Raw genomic sequence first — 16,759 nt, 5'->3', positions numbered from 1 at the left:
GGATTCACTGGTAATGGAAGTGGTGTTGGAATTATGAAAATGGGAAACCATCATTAATAATATTATAAATCATAGAACTTCAATCAATTTTTCAAAATTTTTAGAAAGATGGTTTTTCTTTGACAGATTTATTCATTATTTTCTTTTATTTTAGTTCCAGCCTATGGGAACTGTATGCCGAGATGCTGTCAATGATTGTGATATAAGTGAAACATGCTCAGGAAATTCAAGCCAGGTAATTTAAAGATTAATTAAGACATTAAGATAAAAAGTAGCAGCATCTCTAGTGCATTGACAACACCCCAACCCAGCAAAATATAATCGGGTGGTGGTTTTTGTCTTTTATTCTACATTTTCCCCTAGTAGTTTAAGTCAGTATTTAAAGCATGAGCATATATTCCACATAATCTGTTTTTAATGTTGAACTAATCGGACATACGTGCATGCTTAACTGTATTTTGGTTTTATTGTCAAAAGAGGATGAAATGTATTTATCTAACTTGTGAAGGAGCAAAAGCCAGTTTAAACAGGAGCCAGTGAAGGCAGAGGGACCCACAGAGCACTGGTTTCTGAGAAGGGACAGTCCTTTGCCTTGATTCCACTGGATTTGTGACAGCCTGCATCTCAGCCATTAGCAGCCACTTCTGAAGGTAGTTGTATAGAGAGAAGATGAGAGAGTTGATAAGCTTATTTCAGAGATTTCACAGGGTTTGTGTGGAGACAGGCAGTCCTAGTTTTTCACAGTGATGCAGGGTCATACACAGTCAGGCAAGCTGAAACAATGCAGTCATCTTAGTATTCAGTGGGAAAAATGGATATTGTTCTGTGATCTTATTTTTTTTTGTCAGTCTAGTAAAAGTATACTAATGTTGGACTTAAATCAATAGAGACTTTTTAAATGAATCAATATCACTTAATAAAGTCATTGAGCATTATAGTCTTTTCATTTATTGGAAAATACTTAGTTCAAACTGCACATCCTTTGTTGGTGTGAACCTTAAACCTAGTGAGCATCTTGTCTGTGCCTTATTGAATTTCCATCATCCTTTCTAGACTTGAATCAGCTTTGCAACTTTTATCCTCAGTACTTTTGATGTTATAAAATATCTCCCAGATCTGTGACAATAGAAGTGGTGTTTTTTTGGTCTTTTTGTTTTTTGTTGAATAACAGTATCAGCATTCTCATAGTCAGCAACTGTTTTGGTAACTCCATTTATATTTAATTTAATTTCAATACCAGGAGCCAGCCAGCTAGCCAGCCAACCCTCCCTCCCGCCTTCCCTCCCTCCCTCTCTCCTGCCAGGAGCCAGCCAGCCAGCCAGCCTTCCCTCCCTCCCTCCCAAATGCCAGGAGCCAGCCAGCCAGCCAGCCTTCCCTCCCTCCCAAATGCCAGGAGCCAGCTAGCCAGCCTTCTTTCCCTCCCTCCCTCCCTCCCTCCCTCCCTCCCTCCCTCCCTCCCTCCCTCCCTCCCTCCCTTCCTTCCTTCCTTCCTTCCTTCCTTCCTTCCTTCCTTCCTTCCTTCCTTCCTTCCTTCCTCCCTCCCTCCCTCCCTCCCTCCCTCCCTTCCTCCCTTCCTCCCTTCCTTCCTCCCTCCCTCCCTCCCTCCCTCCCTCCCTTCCTCCCTTCCTCCCTTCCTCCCTCCCTCCCTCCCTCCCTCCCTCCCTCCCTCCCTCCTTTCCTTCCTTCCTCCCTTCCTTCCTTCCTTCCTTCCTTCCTTCCTTCCTTCCTTCCTTCCTTCCTTCCTTCCTTCCTTCCTTCCTTCCTTCCTTCCTTCCTTCCTTCCTTCCTTCCTTCCTTCCTTCCTTCCTTCCTTCCTTCCTTCCTTCCAGTTTTGTAAAATATCCTATGCTTTCACCCCCAGATGCACTACAGCTACATTCTGTACTATACAGGAACAAAATGAACAGATAAGGGGCCAGAGTGATGGCGCAATGGTAGGGTGTTTGCCTTGCACACGGCTGACCCAGGATAGACCGAAGTTCGATCCCCCAGCATCCCATGGTTCAATCCCTGGTTTGATCCCTGTGCCAGGAGCAATTTCTGAGTGAGTGCATAGCCAGGGGTAACCCTGAGCGTCATTGAGTGTGGCCCAAAAACCAAAAAAAAAAAAAAAATAAGAGCAGATAAGAAATTAAGAAGTGAGCAATAATTTATAGATTTTGAACTGAGTGATTTGATAAGACAGGTCATGGATGATGATGGACATGTTATTTACCTAGTGGACTGAAGAACTAGTAGCAATGTTTGTACATTGCAATTAATTAATATACAGTGGTGATTGTATAACTGTATTGTTAGGGTAATGGTATAACTTAATAGAGTATGGAAACTTAAATTTATGGATGTTGGAACCGTGAAAATCAAGATGGACTGCATATATACCTTTTAGAGAAAATTAGTTCAATAGTCTTAAATTTAGATTGCACTAAAATCCAAAATTATAGCATATACAGATATACTCATTACATTATTTGTAGCAGAACATGGAGATGGTTATATGAATACATACTTTAAAGCCAATACATTTATTACTTTGGTTATATGGTCTGTTAACTCTATATGATTTTTATAGCTTTTTAAGATGGTAGCTACAAAAATGTAAATAACATTTTTAAGAAAAAATTAAAATTTTTAAAAAAATTTTAAAATAATGTAGATAACAGTTTGGGTTTTTTTTTTTTTTTTTTTTGGTTTTTGGGCCACACCCGGCGGTGCTCAGGGGTTACTCCTGGCTGTCTGCTCAGAAATAGCTCCTGGCAGGCACGGGGGACCATATGGGACACCGGGATTCGAACCAACCACCTTTGGTCCTGGATCGGCTGCTTGCAAGGCAAACGCCGCTGTGCTATCTCTCCGGGCCCAGATAACATTTTTTTTAAGATGGTATCTACAAAAATGTTTTCAATGACTTAAGGAAGTTCATGTGATGAAAATAGATGAAGAAACAGAATCTAAAGCCTGTGGGAAATTTGATTATTCCTATGTTTAAAAATAAATTTTGTAGAAAAAGGTAGCAATAAATAGTAAAAGTTATTTTTGGGCAGTAGAGAAATTTTGTCTTTATTCTGATACTACTTTTGACATTTTATATTTTTTCAGATGAGAAAATAAAGGATCAAATATCAACCTAAAATATACTCTTTTTATAGCCATATAGAAAACTTTAAATTTCTAAGTGACTCACAAATGTTGGGGGAGATACACACATAGCTTAACTATTTCTAACATGTCTTTATGTATTTTTTTCTAAAAGCAGTATATTGCTGCAGTACATATTTCTACTAAGAATAATTTTTGGGTTTTTTTTTTTTTTTTGGCCACACCAAAAAAAAACATTTCTCCGAAGTTACCCCTGGCTCTGCACTCAGAAATCACTAGTCCTGGCAGGCTAGTGAACCATATGGGATGCCAGGGATCAAATGGGGATCTGCCATGTGCAAGGCAAGTGCCCTACCTGCTGTTCTATCACTCTTGTCACTGCTAAGAATACTTTCAAGTATAAGTAATTCTTACAGAAAAAAGAGGCAACTATAGTTTTCTCTATTGCTTCATCTTTGTTGATATTCTACTTCATTTTATGTTCCTGTGTTTCTTGATCTTAGTGATAGTGGATTAGCTGATTGTTCTTTTAATTTTCTTCAACATAATAAATTCACCCCCCTGAAATATCCACAGTTAGTGGAAAGTGGATCTTATTGTATTTTTGTTTACTTCCTCTTGATCTTTTTGTATTCTTCTTTTCAAATGTTTTAAGGGACTAACCATATTATCTGACTTCTTTAAGGTGAAAATATCAAAAGGATTAGGTAAGCCTAACAATTTTCTATGCATTTCTTTGATAGTTCTTTTTTCTTTTTCTAGTGTGCCCCAAATATTCATAAAATGGATGGATATTCATGTGATGGTGTTCAGGTAGATTAACTTATATTTTTCTAAATTTTTCACATGTGCCAGCTGGAAAGCATTCCTGAACTCTGGGCTTGGGTATGCCTCAAGTGGCCAAATACAACTTTGCATGGGTAAAGCTTAGGTCAGCATCCTGAGAGGGGCTTGGAAATGGGTGGCTTGGGGAGTTATAACAATAATCTAAAATAAATAATTATGGGAACTATGGGACAAAAACCAAAATAAAAATAATACAACAGGTAGGGTGCTTGCCTTGCATGCAGCAGACCTGGGTATAATCTTTGATAATATATATAATATAATATATATATAATCCTTGATAATATATATAACCTACCAAGTACCTCCAGTAGTTCATATCCCTGAGTGTAGAGCCAGATGTAAGTCAGGAGCACATTTAGGTATTGTTTCCCCCCCCCAATAAAAATCACCCACTAAAAATTTTGACTAGTCTCTCCATTTACTGCTCCTATTCTAAAATACAAAACAAAAATAAAAAATCAAACACTTGCCACATCTGCCTTGCCATTTATTTTCTCTTCTTTCAGTTTTATCTAGAAGCCCCCACCTTTTTATTTTTATTTGTTTATTTGTTTTACAGAACCATAGAACATGAATCCTCTGATTCTGCCTCACATGTTTTCCTACAAACTGAGAAAAGGGGGAAAAATGTGGGTGGGAACCAGGGGCCAAATGGTCCCAGGAATATAGAGTGGAAATAAAAATGGTCAGCCCTAAATATCCAAACCAATGTTAATGACAGTAGAATCAAGAGACCCAAACTGTAACAAGCTATACACAAAATGGACCTGTTACACTAGCAGTCTAAGGGGCTAAGGGTATAGGTACGGGATGCATGTTGGGAACTACGGTGGAGGGAGGTCAACACTTGTGGGAACGACCCTAATTCACTGTCACTATGTTACTAAAATGCAACTATGAAAAACTTGTAAAAATAAATAAAAATTACCCCACTAATAATTTTAACTCAGAAGTTTTAGACTCAATATCAGAGCTGAAAAGCTTTATTTAGGAATACCCGTCTGCTAGATTTTATTATAAATGTCGGATCTAAACAGCCATTGCATTGCTAATGGTATGCTTTTCAATTTAAGGGAATCTGCTTTGGAGGAAGATGTAAAACGAGGGATAGACAATGCAAATACATCTGGGGGCAAAGTAAGTAGACTATGTGATCATTTTTAAAGTAAGATCTCAGCCAATTTCTCAAGGATATTATTTGGAATAAATTTTAACTTCCTGTGACAGGAGGAAACTCAATGGCTCTTATGTGTAAGTTAGAGAAAACAAGCTCCTTTGAGAAGATATTGCCTCATACATCTTGACTAGATGGCAGTGCTTTTGAATGCCTTTGGATACACTATAATGTCTTTGTTGCTAGGCAGTTCATCCACAACAGAGTATGTAACTTTGAGGAGCCATATTTCTCTGTATTTATATTCCTTTTAGCTGAACATTAAGGAAAACTGGTAAAATCATATGGATGGACATGGACCCTAAGAGTGTACCATGAATTTATAAAGATGGCATTTCAGTTAGTTATTATTCTACTTCTCAAGAAAGTTATTGAACTTTAGCTTCCTTTTTCTAGTATAGGTGATAATCTGCTGAGAATGGTCTACCATGTTTGTCAGGAAAAAACATGTCATGTTATTTTCTTCAATATTTGTTACTTTTCATCAGGAAATATTTAACATTTCTATTAAAACCATACTATTTAAGTTAAACCTTCATTTGAATTTAAATGTTGAACAATTTCTCTCTCCCCCTGCACATGAAATATTATTGGATCTTTGTAACTAGTTTTATTTTAATTTTTAAGTAAGTTATAAGGCTATTTTTTATTTATAGTAAGACTTTAGGTACATTTTTACTTTCATAATTTAATTTTATTTTAGGTACAGTGGTTTACAATACTGTTAATGGTAGGGTTTCATGCATAACATAATCCTTCATCACACCCTTTCCTAGAGTGTCCACTTCCTATTACCTTTGTCTCATTGTTCCTCTTTGGCCTAAATTTCCCAATTCTGCCCCAGTGGTGGCTTCCTAGTTCTCCTTTTCTGTTCCCTTTCTATCCCACATGTGAGAGAGGTTATTCAGTGACTAACTTCATTAAACATCATACTCTCCAGGTTTATCCATGCAGTAGCAAATTGCATGGCTTCATCTTTTCTCATAGCTGAATTGTATTCTTTTGTATACATATATACCACATTTATCCAGTCATCTGCACTTGACTATTTGAGTTGTTGCAGATTTTGGTTATGGTTGGTGCTTCACTAAACATAGGAGTACAATGTCTTTTCTAAGTATATTTTTTAGTTCTTGGAACAGAAGCAAAAAATGAAATTGTTGGGTCATATGGGAGTTTGATTCCTAGTTTTTTGAGGTGAGTCAATATTGTTTTCTCAAAGAGCTAGATGAGTAGACATTTCTACCAACAGTGAATGAGGGTTCCTTACATAGGGGTAATTTTTAACTATCACAAGTAGAAGTTCTAATCCTTCTGGAAGTGTATATTCTCTTTTGAGGAACAAGAAAAATATTGGCAGGAGGGGAATTTTTATCATGTTAAATTTTTGTTGTTTACATACTCTGAGCAAAAATAAAGAGTATTTGTTTACTCCTCTTTGAAAAATAAAAACACAATTTATTAAAAATACATGGGCAGGGCTAGGAGCAGATTTATTTTCTGCATGAACTACAACAGCCTAATGCCACATGCTGTATCCTCTGACAGAAATAGCCCAGCTGTTGGACTGAGCAGCTAAGTATTCTCATGTGATATTGGACTGAAAACTCTAGGTCTTTCATTTTAGAACTGGATTGGGAAGACCCCATTGCACCCACCCTATCACCAGAAAACCCAGCTATTCTGCCTACCCTTGCCTTCTAGTCCTTTTCCTCCACCAGGTCCTAAAAGAAATATAATGGCTGTCAATACTTCCCCCATAATCCTGTTCAGGCTGATACTTCCATGTCATTCTCAGAAAGGGAGGAAGGGGTACAGATTCTCCTTTTGCATGAACTACAGTAGCCTAAAACCAAACTATAAAACTTCTGACAGAAATGGTCCAGTTCTTTGTCTTAACCTTATTTATTTTAGATCTATAAATCTTGAATATCACAATATTTACAGTACTGGTAGCCCAGTAATATCGCAGGAATGTGAAATCTATATAGTAATCCATCAACTTCAATTAGCCTAAAGTAGGCTCAACTAGTCTCAACTATAATCAGCCCAATAAATCTGCACAGACATTGACTTTAGTAACAAGATGGCAAAATATAAGTCATTTCAAATTGATTTATGTTGCTATAAGTTTTCATAATTACATTTGCTTTTGCATTGTAACAAGCAATATGAAGTGAATTTGTTTGGAGGCAGGTTATAGTGGTGGATGGGAGATTAGGAACACTGGTGAAGGGAAGATCACAAGGGTGGTGGGACAGGTATTTGAACAATGATTGCCTGAAAGGACTGCATTAATGAGCAACTTGGTAAATCATGTTATAATAAAAATCCCACATATTTGTATGAATATATGCACAGTAATCTGTGATTAGTTTACCAGAGTCACTCTGATTTCTTAGGTAACTTCATCATCGCCAATTCTGGCTTTATCAAAAATTAACTTCTGACAAAGATGCTGTCATGTCTTAACATAGTTGGGACCCAAACTATAATAATTAAACTTAAAAAGTGTGTCTGTTAAGGAAGCAACCTACAAGGTGGAAGGGAATTTTTACGTTGGTGGTGGGAATTGTGTTGGAATGTTGTATGCCTGAAACTTTATTATGAATGCGTTTATAAATAATGGTTCCTACATACAGAATTTTTACTTGAAGCATAGAACAAAATTGCTAGTAAGCAAGACAGAAATTGTTCCATTTCATGACACTAATAATACAATGACATTATATTGGAAATGAGTTCTTAAAGGTTAGTTCTCATGTTAAATTCCACACTGATACATAATTCTATTTTGTTTTAGGGGTGGTAGCTTCAGATAGATACTGCTATGAGAAGCTAAATATTGAAGGCACTGAGAAGGGTAACTGTGGGAAAAACAAAGACATGTGGATACAGTGCAACAAACGGTAAAATGGAGAATTCATTCCTCAACTAATTGCAAATATTGACTTTTTGTCTGGTTTAGTTTGGGGCTAAACTCAACAGTGCTCAGGACTTGCTCCTGCCTCTTTGCTCTGGGATCATTCCTGGTGGTGCTCAGGCAACCGTATGTAGCAGTAGTAGACCTGAATTAAAGTCTACCATATATATGTAAGGCAAGCATCTTAACCCCTGTACTATCTCTCTAGTCCCTGTTAGAATAACTTTTTTTTGGGGGGGGCATACACCCAGAGGTGCTTAGTACTTACTCTTGTCTCTGTGCTCAGGCATTGCTCCTGGTTTGGCTCAGTGGCATATTGAATGCTGAGCAACAAACTCACCCTGGCAACATGCAGTGAACAGGCACCCTATTCACTGTACTATCACTCTGGCAGCATTACTTTTTTGACTAACTGGTATTTTTCTGATCTGCATCATTCAGCATTCTGTGACAGGTTGATATATCTTTCTGGTGTTCACTGTCTCCTTTGCAGAAAGCTATACATATTAGCATTAATTGAATCTCTCTCCTATGACCCAGATCTTTATTGCAGCTATCTTAGTCTTTTTTACCTGTTAATATTTAAGAAGCAACACAATTAAAGTCAGTGTGTTGGATATGAACTACGTACCATTGAATTAAATAACTAGTTCTGACTTTTCTCAGCCATTTTTACCTGAGATCTTAGTAATCACTGTCTAATCAGAAGCCTCACAGTGATCTTTGGCAAATCATGCCCTCTGTACTCTTTTCAAGCATGCCAAATAATGTGCATCCTTCCTTTTGTTTTCCCATTATTCCTCTTTTATTCATCTTATCTGATAGCGTGACCATAACTAAGATAGATCATTAACTCATAGACAATTACAAACTCATTCTTAACAGCTTTCTGTGCCAACAGTCTTCAGGAGTCTACCATCAAAGTAATATTCTGGGACCCAGAAAGAGAGTAGACAGGATGAGTTTTCCTTATATATAACCCACCTCGCTTCAATCCCTGACACCACCTATTGTTCTACAAGGATTGCCAGGAATGATCCCAAAGCACACAGGCTACAGTAAACTCTGAGCACAACTGAGCATGGCCTCCACACAACACCCCCTCCAAAAAAAATTCTGTTGAATAATGTTTAATAATGTCATTTTGGGAATTATTTATCATTTATCATAAGTATATATTATGTATTTATTATAATGGGGTTTTGTTTTGGAGACCATCTGGCAATGCTCAGGGGTAACTCTTGGCTCTGTGCTCAGGAATTATTTTTGGCATTGCTTAGGGGACTATATGGGCTACTTGGTATCAAATCCAGTCAACCATTTGCAAGGCAAGCACCTTAATTTCTTATATTAGCTCTCTATTATTTTAACTGTATGTAGTTTGCTATTTCTTTAGAATAAAACTAAAATGAATAATCGGTTACTCTTCACATTCAGGGATGTGCTTTGTGGCTACCTTTTATGTACCAATATTGGTAACATCCCCAGGCTTGGAGAACTTGATGGTGAAATCACGTCTACATTGGTCACGCAACAGGGAAGAACATTGAACTGCAGGTAATTCTTTAACTGTTTTTTTTGAGAAAGTTATCTTCAAGAAATGCCTCTCAAATGCTTCTATTTTTGGTTCATGTGTATGCTAATAAGCCCAAAATCTAATCTATTTATAGAGCTGATGTAGTTCATTCTGACAGAGAAGAATAAAGGGAGTATGGAGGGATGGAAGGATTGTATAGTAGTTATAGCACATATCTGCCTGGTTTCTAACTTGGGCTTGATTCCAGGTTAGAATCATATGGTCCCCTGAGCATCACCAGTTGTTATCTAGAGACCTCCAGCACCACTGGGATAGCCCAGGTACCCCACAACATCACAGAGCTTAAGTAGCACCACATCCTCTTGTCCTTGAAGTGAGCTAAAAATTGCCAGTGTAGTTCCCCATTGCAGCTTCTGAGTACCACTTAGGAGATTTACACATACACACAAAACCACACAGATACAAATTAATTGAATGTAGAATTGTATGTCTTATGTCATTATTTGCACATCATTTATTTTAAGACTTTATTAATTGATTTTTGGGCCACACCTAGCAGTGCTCAGGGTCACTCCTGGCTCTGCATTCAGAAATCACCCCAGGCAGCTGGGGGAACATATAGGATGCCAGGGAATTGAACCAGGTCCCTCCAGGGCCGGTCGCATGCAAGGCAGATGCCCCACTGCTGTGCTATCTCTCTGGCCCACATCATTCCTATGATAGAAAAAATATCAGTGAATCAAATATATGTATCTTCTTTTTTCTCTTTCTGAAATACCACGATAATTGACACTAAATATTTCTTGTTTTAATTTTATATAAATGGGTGTAGGCAGGAAAAGATAGGAAATATTTTGGAACTTGGAAATTAAAATGATATGTAACAAATCATATCAATTAGATAATAGCAATAAAATAATTAGCAAAATTAAGTAACTTAATTCCTAAGTTAGCCACTGGGAAAACTGGTAATCAACTCATTATACACTGTCAGTTGCCAAAAGGCTTAAATATTGGAATATAACTCCAGAGGTGGAAAGTACTTGGGGTGGGAAAGAAGTTAAAATAAAGTAGATAGTGGTACCAGAGTAATAGTATTACGGGGTAGGGCACTTACCTTGCATAACCTGGGTTTGATCCCCATAGGATCCTCTGAACACCACCCTGCACCAAAATTTCTGAGTACAGGGTCAGGAGTAACCCCTGAGCATCAATGAGTGTTGCACCAAATCCAAAAAAGTAAAATAAAGAAGAAAAAGGAAAGTTTCTTAAATAAGCTGCATTTTAGACTCAGTTATGCTGGGGGCTACATATTCTTCCATGGAAAATGTGAGCTTTATATTCTGTAGAGAATAAAACAGATTACCAGATTAAACTGCAGGCACTTCTTTAACTGTTTTTTGAGAAAGTCATCTTCAAGAAATGCAAACCATATGAATATCAGAGTAATAAGGAAGTAGTTTTCCTTGTTGATGTATCTTCATTGGAATAAAGACCTAGACTTTTCAATTAACTACCTGGTACCCCAAATCAAATATGAACATTATCTCAGGGGAAATGTCTCCAACATGAAAAAAGAGATAAAAGCACTTGATGGAAAAGCTACAACTATGGCCACAATGTTAAGAGATAAGAAGCAAGAATGGAGTGTTCTTTTTTTTATTGTAAAAATTTATTCAAGAGACAAAATTGATTAACATATTGAGGTAAACTGACATAATATAATATAGTAGCATAACATAACATATACTTAATATAATATAATATAATAATACATGTAAGTCAAAGAACATTTCTAAATAAAACACAATTTTTTATCATAATGACTTACATAACTTTCACAGTAGTATTTTAGGTACATATTAACATTGAATCGGGGGAATATCCATCAACCCCAGTGTTGTCCTCCCTTCATCCCTATTCCCAAGCATATCCCTTTCTTCCTCTTTTATCCCCCAGAATGCTAGTTTAACTAAAAGCATATATGTTAACACTAATGTAAACCTTTTTTTTTTTTTGCAGTTCCAGATATTTTTACTAGTGGTTTCTTAAAGGTTTAGAGTCAAAGGAGCACTGTATAAACAATGTTAGAGTGGCAATTATCATTTGCATGGGCCCACCAAAGTATGGAAAGGAAAAACTTTTGGCCTAAGTACAAGGAGACCTTACCCCTGAAGTTTCCTGACATAAGACCATTTCTTGGCTCCAGGCAAACTAGTTTATCCAATCCTGGTCATTGTCTGTAGTGCCGATAGAGTTATATTTTTCACAGTCTCTGTTGTTGGTATCCTGTTTCTGTATTGAAGGTCCTGGAATCTGTATATCCTACATTGAAGTCAGGATGGTGCGGACTGGCATCTAATTTCAACTTAAAATTAAAGGGCAATGCAGAAAGCCCTGTCCAGTACACAGGTTGTTGTTGTTTAAATCTTCTCAGTGTTAAGGGAAGACTCTTTTGAGTAAATCGATGTCAGAGAAGCAGTAGGGTCTTCTCTGGTAGAGAATTGCTTCCAGGTGATGACATAGACAACTTTGGATGTTTCATAGATGGCTTCCCTGGTTCAGGGGTGACTGGAAAATGCCCAAATCTCTGAGGCCTGTGCCTGGTCATCATGTCAATGTTCAGGGTATAAGGTTCCATTGCACCACTAGTTTTTTGTGTTCCTATCTCTATTAGATAAGAACTTATTTGTATGTATAGTATTTTCCATTTTAATGTGCCCATGCAAACAAGGAATAATGCCACCTGGCATTATCTGCGTATAAGGGGGCCACAGGAACAAGTCCAACAACCCCCATGACCTGGTTCAAACACAAGCATTAAACTGGGGGACTCTTTCACCAACAGTCCTTATTGAACAGTTCACAAAGAAAAAAGATAAAAAGTGGGGAAAATAAATAATCTAACTTAAGACAGTGGACACAATTGTCACTGTTTAAGAAAATTTGTGTGTTCCCATCTCTATAAGAACATGTTTGTATATATATTTCCCATTTTAATGTGCCTATGCAAAGAAAGAACAGTATCACACGGCAAGATTGGTGCCTATGGGGATGCTAGAACAAGTCCAACAATCCAATTGACTTGGTTCTTATATAAACATTAAATGGAGGGACACTTCTACAAACTTCCTTATTTAACAAATAACAAAGGAAAGGAAAGATGGAGAGGGACTCTTTCACCAAAATACCTGATTGAACAGTTCACAAAGAGAAGAAAAGATAAAGAGTGGAGAAAATAAACAATCTAGCTCAATTGTCACTGTTTATAGGAACTAATCAGAAACCTAGTATGGTAGCAACCACAGTTACACAATAAAAGAAGGAAGAGGCCAAGAGGCCATTGAGAGTAAACAAGTAGGTAAAGAGTACTGGCCTTTTCCCAGCCTGAGAGTCCATCCTCTCATTTTTATTTGAAAATATATGGTACCCCCGAAATGATCTCTTCCCAAACTAAAAGTCCATCCTCCCATTTTATTTTAAATATATATGGTATTTTTGAAATGGAGAAAAAAATACCAGTGAATGTCATGACGTAATGTCACCAGTGCTGCAATGGCCCACCATCCATCCCATGTGTCCCCCACTTAGTGTTGGGAGAGAAAGGGGGAAAGCCTGAGGACCACGATTGAATCCATCTGGGCCGGCAACCAAGGAAGACCTGGAGTAGGGGAGGAAATAGGGGAATGGCTGGAGGCCTGCCAAGCCTCCCAGCAACCCCCAAGCTAGGGAAAAATGCCTTCGGTCTGAGGTGTCCCCTAACCCCATACCTGGGAAGAGCTGGCCTCCAGGATCAAAGCACCAGAAGCCAGCTATCTGCCCGGCCCCTTCCTCTGCTTCTCCTCCCTAGAGTAGGGGTGGGGAAGCCTGGAGACCCCTAATGGAGTTCACCTGGAACCCACAGCAGGCCACCCGAGGTGGCACTCAGGCCGGGCCTAGAGTCCAGGGGGAAATAGGGGAACAGCTGGAGACCTACCAAGCCTCCCAGAACTCCCCAAGCTGTGATTGGGACTGCTAAGAACTGAAGTTAAAAAGGGTAAATTGGGGGTATTGATGCTTGGGGGTGATAGAGTTAAGGAGTGAAAAAGATCTTTACAAGGGTGTGCAAAAGGGCAGGATACAAGATGGACATTCTACATACACAACACATAACTGAAGGATAGGATATACTATTAATATTTACTGTGCTCGCGGGGGCTATCGCCCACCTTTTCTGGCCACCAGGGCTGGGTCCCAGGGAAGTCCTGGAGGCTGAGGGGGCAGGAGAGGGGACAGCTGGGGTCTACCAAGGCTCCCAGCACCCCTAAGCTAGGGACAAGGCCCTCGAACTGGGGTCTCCCCAGACCCCATGCCGGCTAGAGCTAGCCTCCAGATCAAGAAAGGATTCGGTAAAAAACCGGAAGCCAGGGTCTACCCGCCCTCTCCCCCCTTCACTGGGGAAGGGCGGGGAAAGCTTGGGATCCCCTTCAGGAGAGAACATCCAATGCCCACCTTTTCTGGCTGCCTGGGCTGGATCCCAGGGAAGGCCTGGAGACCGGGGGGCAGGAGAGGGGATGGCTGGGGGCCTATCAAGGCTCCCAGCACCCCCAAGCTAGGGATAAGGCCTTCGAACTGGGGTCTCCCCAGACCCTATGCCGGCTAGAGCTCTGGAGTGTTCTTTTAAATATGAAGAACATTCAGAAAAGAAAATGCTGCTGGAAATATAAAATGTGATGACAGAAATTAAACTCATAGTTAAAATTATCTTCTATAAAGTAGGGTAAAGGAGACAAAGAGAAATGGCACTGAACTAACAATGAATAGACAGTAAAGAAGAGAAAAAACAGTATTGGTGCAGTGGTAGGGTGTTTGCCTTGCACGCAGCTAAGCTAGGTCAAGCTGCGGTTTTATCCACTGGTGTCCCATATGGTCCCCCAAGCCAGGAGTGATTTCTGAGTGCACAGCCAGGAGTAACCTCTGAGCATCACTGGGTATGGCCCAAAAACAAAAACAAAAAAAGAATAGAGAAAACAACAGGGCACACCTTGAATAGATGGACTTCAATGTCACCAAATACATACATCTACATCTACATCCATCTGATGAGATTTCAAAATCTAAAGCAAAGAAAAATCTTTCAATATGTTTCCAGAGAATAGGAGAAAAAAAAATTGGGTATTAGCATGAGTTAGATGCTATCAGTAGGAGCTCTGAAAACCAGAAGACAATGGAGAAAATTATTTCCAAGCTAAAATTCTGGGGGCTGCATGATAGTTCAGAGCACATGCTTTGCATATGGGATGACTGAGTCCAATCCCTGACTCTGCATGATCTCCTGAGCACCTCACTAGGAGTAACCTTTTACCACTATTGCATATGGTTACATCAATACCCCCCCAAAAGAAATACCCATGCCCCAATCAAATATAAAACAAGCTATAATTCTTTAGCCAATTTCATGTCAGTAAAATGTGAGCATAGGAAATAGATAATTTCAGACAAATTTTCCCCAAATTTTCTCCTCTGTCATTTTCTGGAATCTTAGAAATTGTGTTCCTCCAAAACGAAGTATACTAAGACAATGTTTAGGAAATGAGACTCCCATTATGGAGAGAGGAAGAACAATCCTCAGGGAATGGTATGAGGAAGTGCAGCATGAACACTGCTGCAGCAAGCCCAGGATATGACTAGTTTAGACTGGAACAGGAGGTACTCAATGGAAGGCAGGAAATGCTAGATTTAAACTTCAGGAAAGATTTCTACTGCATTAACTGATGTCCAGGCATCTTTGAAGTGGAGATTAGTCAATTAGTAGAAATGAATTTTGAGATTCTGATATGTTCTTAGAAAAGTAACCCAAGAAAGACAAAGAAGAGATTTGTTAATCTTAGAGTAAATGAAGTATGCTGGGAGAAAAAATGTTATAACATATTGCTTAGCTGAAGAACATTTTATATTTCTAATGTGTATATTTTAATTGATATAATTATTGACTAAACAAAAATTATGGAAGGGTAAAAAAGAGAAATTTTCAGATTCCTTAGAGGGAAGTCAATAATACTCAAAATGTAAAAATTAAAAATAATAACACAGACTCATTCTTTAGAGATATGTGCATAAAATACAAAAGAATTAAGAGTAGAAAGTGTTTTCCATTAGAGAGGGTAGTTTTTGTTGAGTAACAGAAGATTGTCTTATTGCTTTTTTTATTAAACAGTATCAATTTGACTTCTCTCAGTCAAATATGCACGTAAGCAATAGTGTACTGCTTGCCTTGCACACAGCTCACCTAGATTTGCTCCCCAGCACCACATGTTCCCCTAATCCACCAGGAGTGATTTCTGAGCTCAGAACCAGGAGTAAAGTCTGAGCACAGTTGGGTGTGCCACTCCACCAAAAAACTAGATGCTTATATAATTTTGATAAAGTATAAACAACAAAATGCATAGGTTTTTTTGTACTAACATTTACATGGCACTTTGTGAGTAAATTTATTATATATATGCATTTTCAATATTCCATTTATTTCTACACAATATATAGATTAATGTCAAATAATAAAACTGCTTAACAATTACCTTATATCACTTGTCAATATATCAATGTTCATGGAAATCTAAACTACATTTTTTCCTATTTACCTGTTTGAAATCTTGAAACATCTTTACATATCAAACAAAATAATAGTTAGAATTGCTACTTGATATTTTTCACGATAGTCAAGGTAAAATGATAATGTCAACCCAACTAAAGTTTTGTTTTAATAACTGCAATAAAATTGTTAAAATATAAGCATCTCTGCAGAGAATAAGATCAAATGATTTGATTATGTCCTCTGTTCAGAGGTTAAAATAGTTATAATGCTAATTTTTAGTATATAACAAAGAGAAAATATAGAAAGTGATATAGTATATTTTTTAACTTGTGGAGCATGTTCTTGAGATTAGCATTAATGAAATCAATCTATTTTTCCCTTGTTTTTAGTGGTGGGCATGTTAAGCTTGAAGAAGACATAGATCTTGGCTATGTGGAAGACGGTACACCTTGTGGTCCCCAAATGATGTGCTTAGAGCATAGATGTCTTCCTGTAGCTGCCTTCAACTTTAGTACTTGCATAAGCAATAAAGAAGGTGCTGTTTGTTCAGGACATGGAGTAAGTATTTAATGCCTTGTCTTGGAAAACTATTCAGTTATCTGT

At 38.1% G+C, this 16,759-nt stretch overlaps 1 protein-coding gene across 5 annotated transcripts in view; it reads left to right on the top strand.

Moving 5' to 3' along the window:
- Positions 1–16,759, top strand: part of ADAM22 (ADAM metallopeptidase domain 22) — a 275,390-nt gene that overhangs the window by 220,420 nt on the left and 38,211 nt on the right. For all 5 annotated transcript variants that reach the window (XM_049768924.1, XM_049768940.1, XM_049768929.1 and 2 more), the window contains 6 exons: positions 155–235; positions 3,862–3,912; positions 5,022–5,085; positions 7,926–8,031; positions 9,483–9,602; positions 16,546–16,714. In XM_049768924.1, the coding sequence (XP_049624881.1) occupies positions 155–235; positions 3,862–3,912; positions 5,022–5,085; positions 7,926–8,031; positions 9,483–9,602; positions 16,546–16,714 (591 nt within the window). The remainder of the gene's footprint in view (positions 1–154; positions 236–3,861; positions 3,913–5,021; positions 5,086–7,925; positions 8,032–9,482; positions 9,603–16,545; positions 16,715–16,759) is intronic.

The sequence above is a fragment of the Suncus etruscus genome, chromosome 1, assembly GCF_024139225.1.
Source record: "Suncus etruscus isolate mSunEtr1 chromosome 1, mSunEtr1.pri.cur, whole genome shotgun sequence".
NCBI lineage: Eukaryota > Metazoa > Chordata > Mammalia > Eulipotyphla > Soricidae > Suncus > Suncus etruscus.
This window is presented reverse-complemented; position numbering and strand designations above follow the sequence as displayed.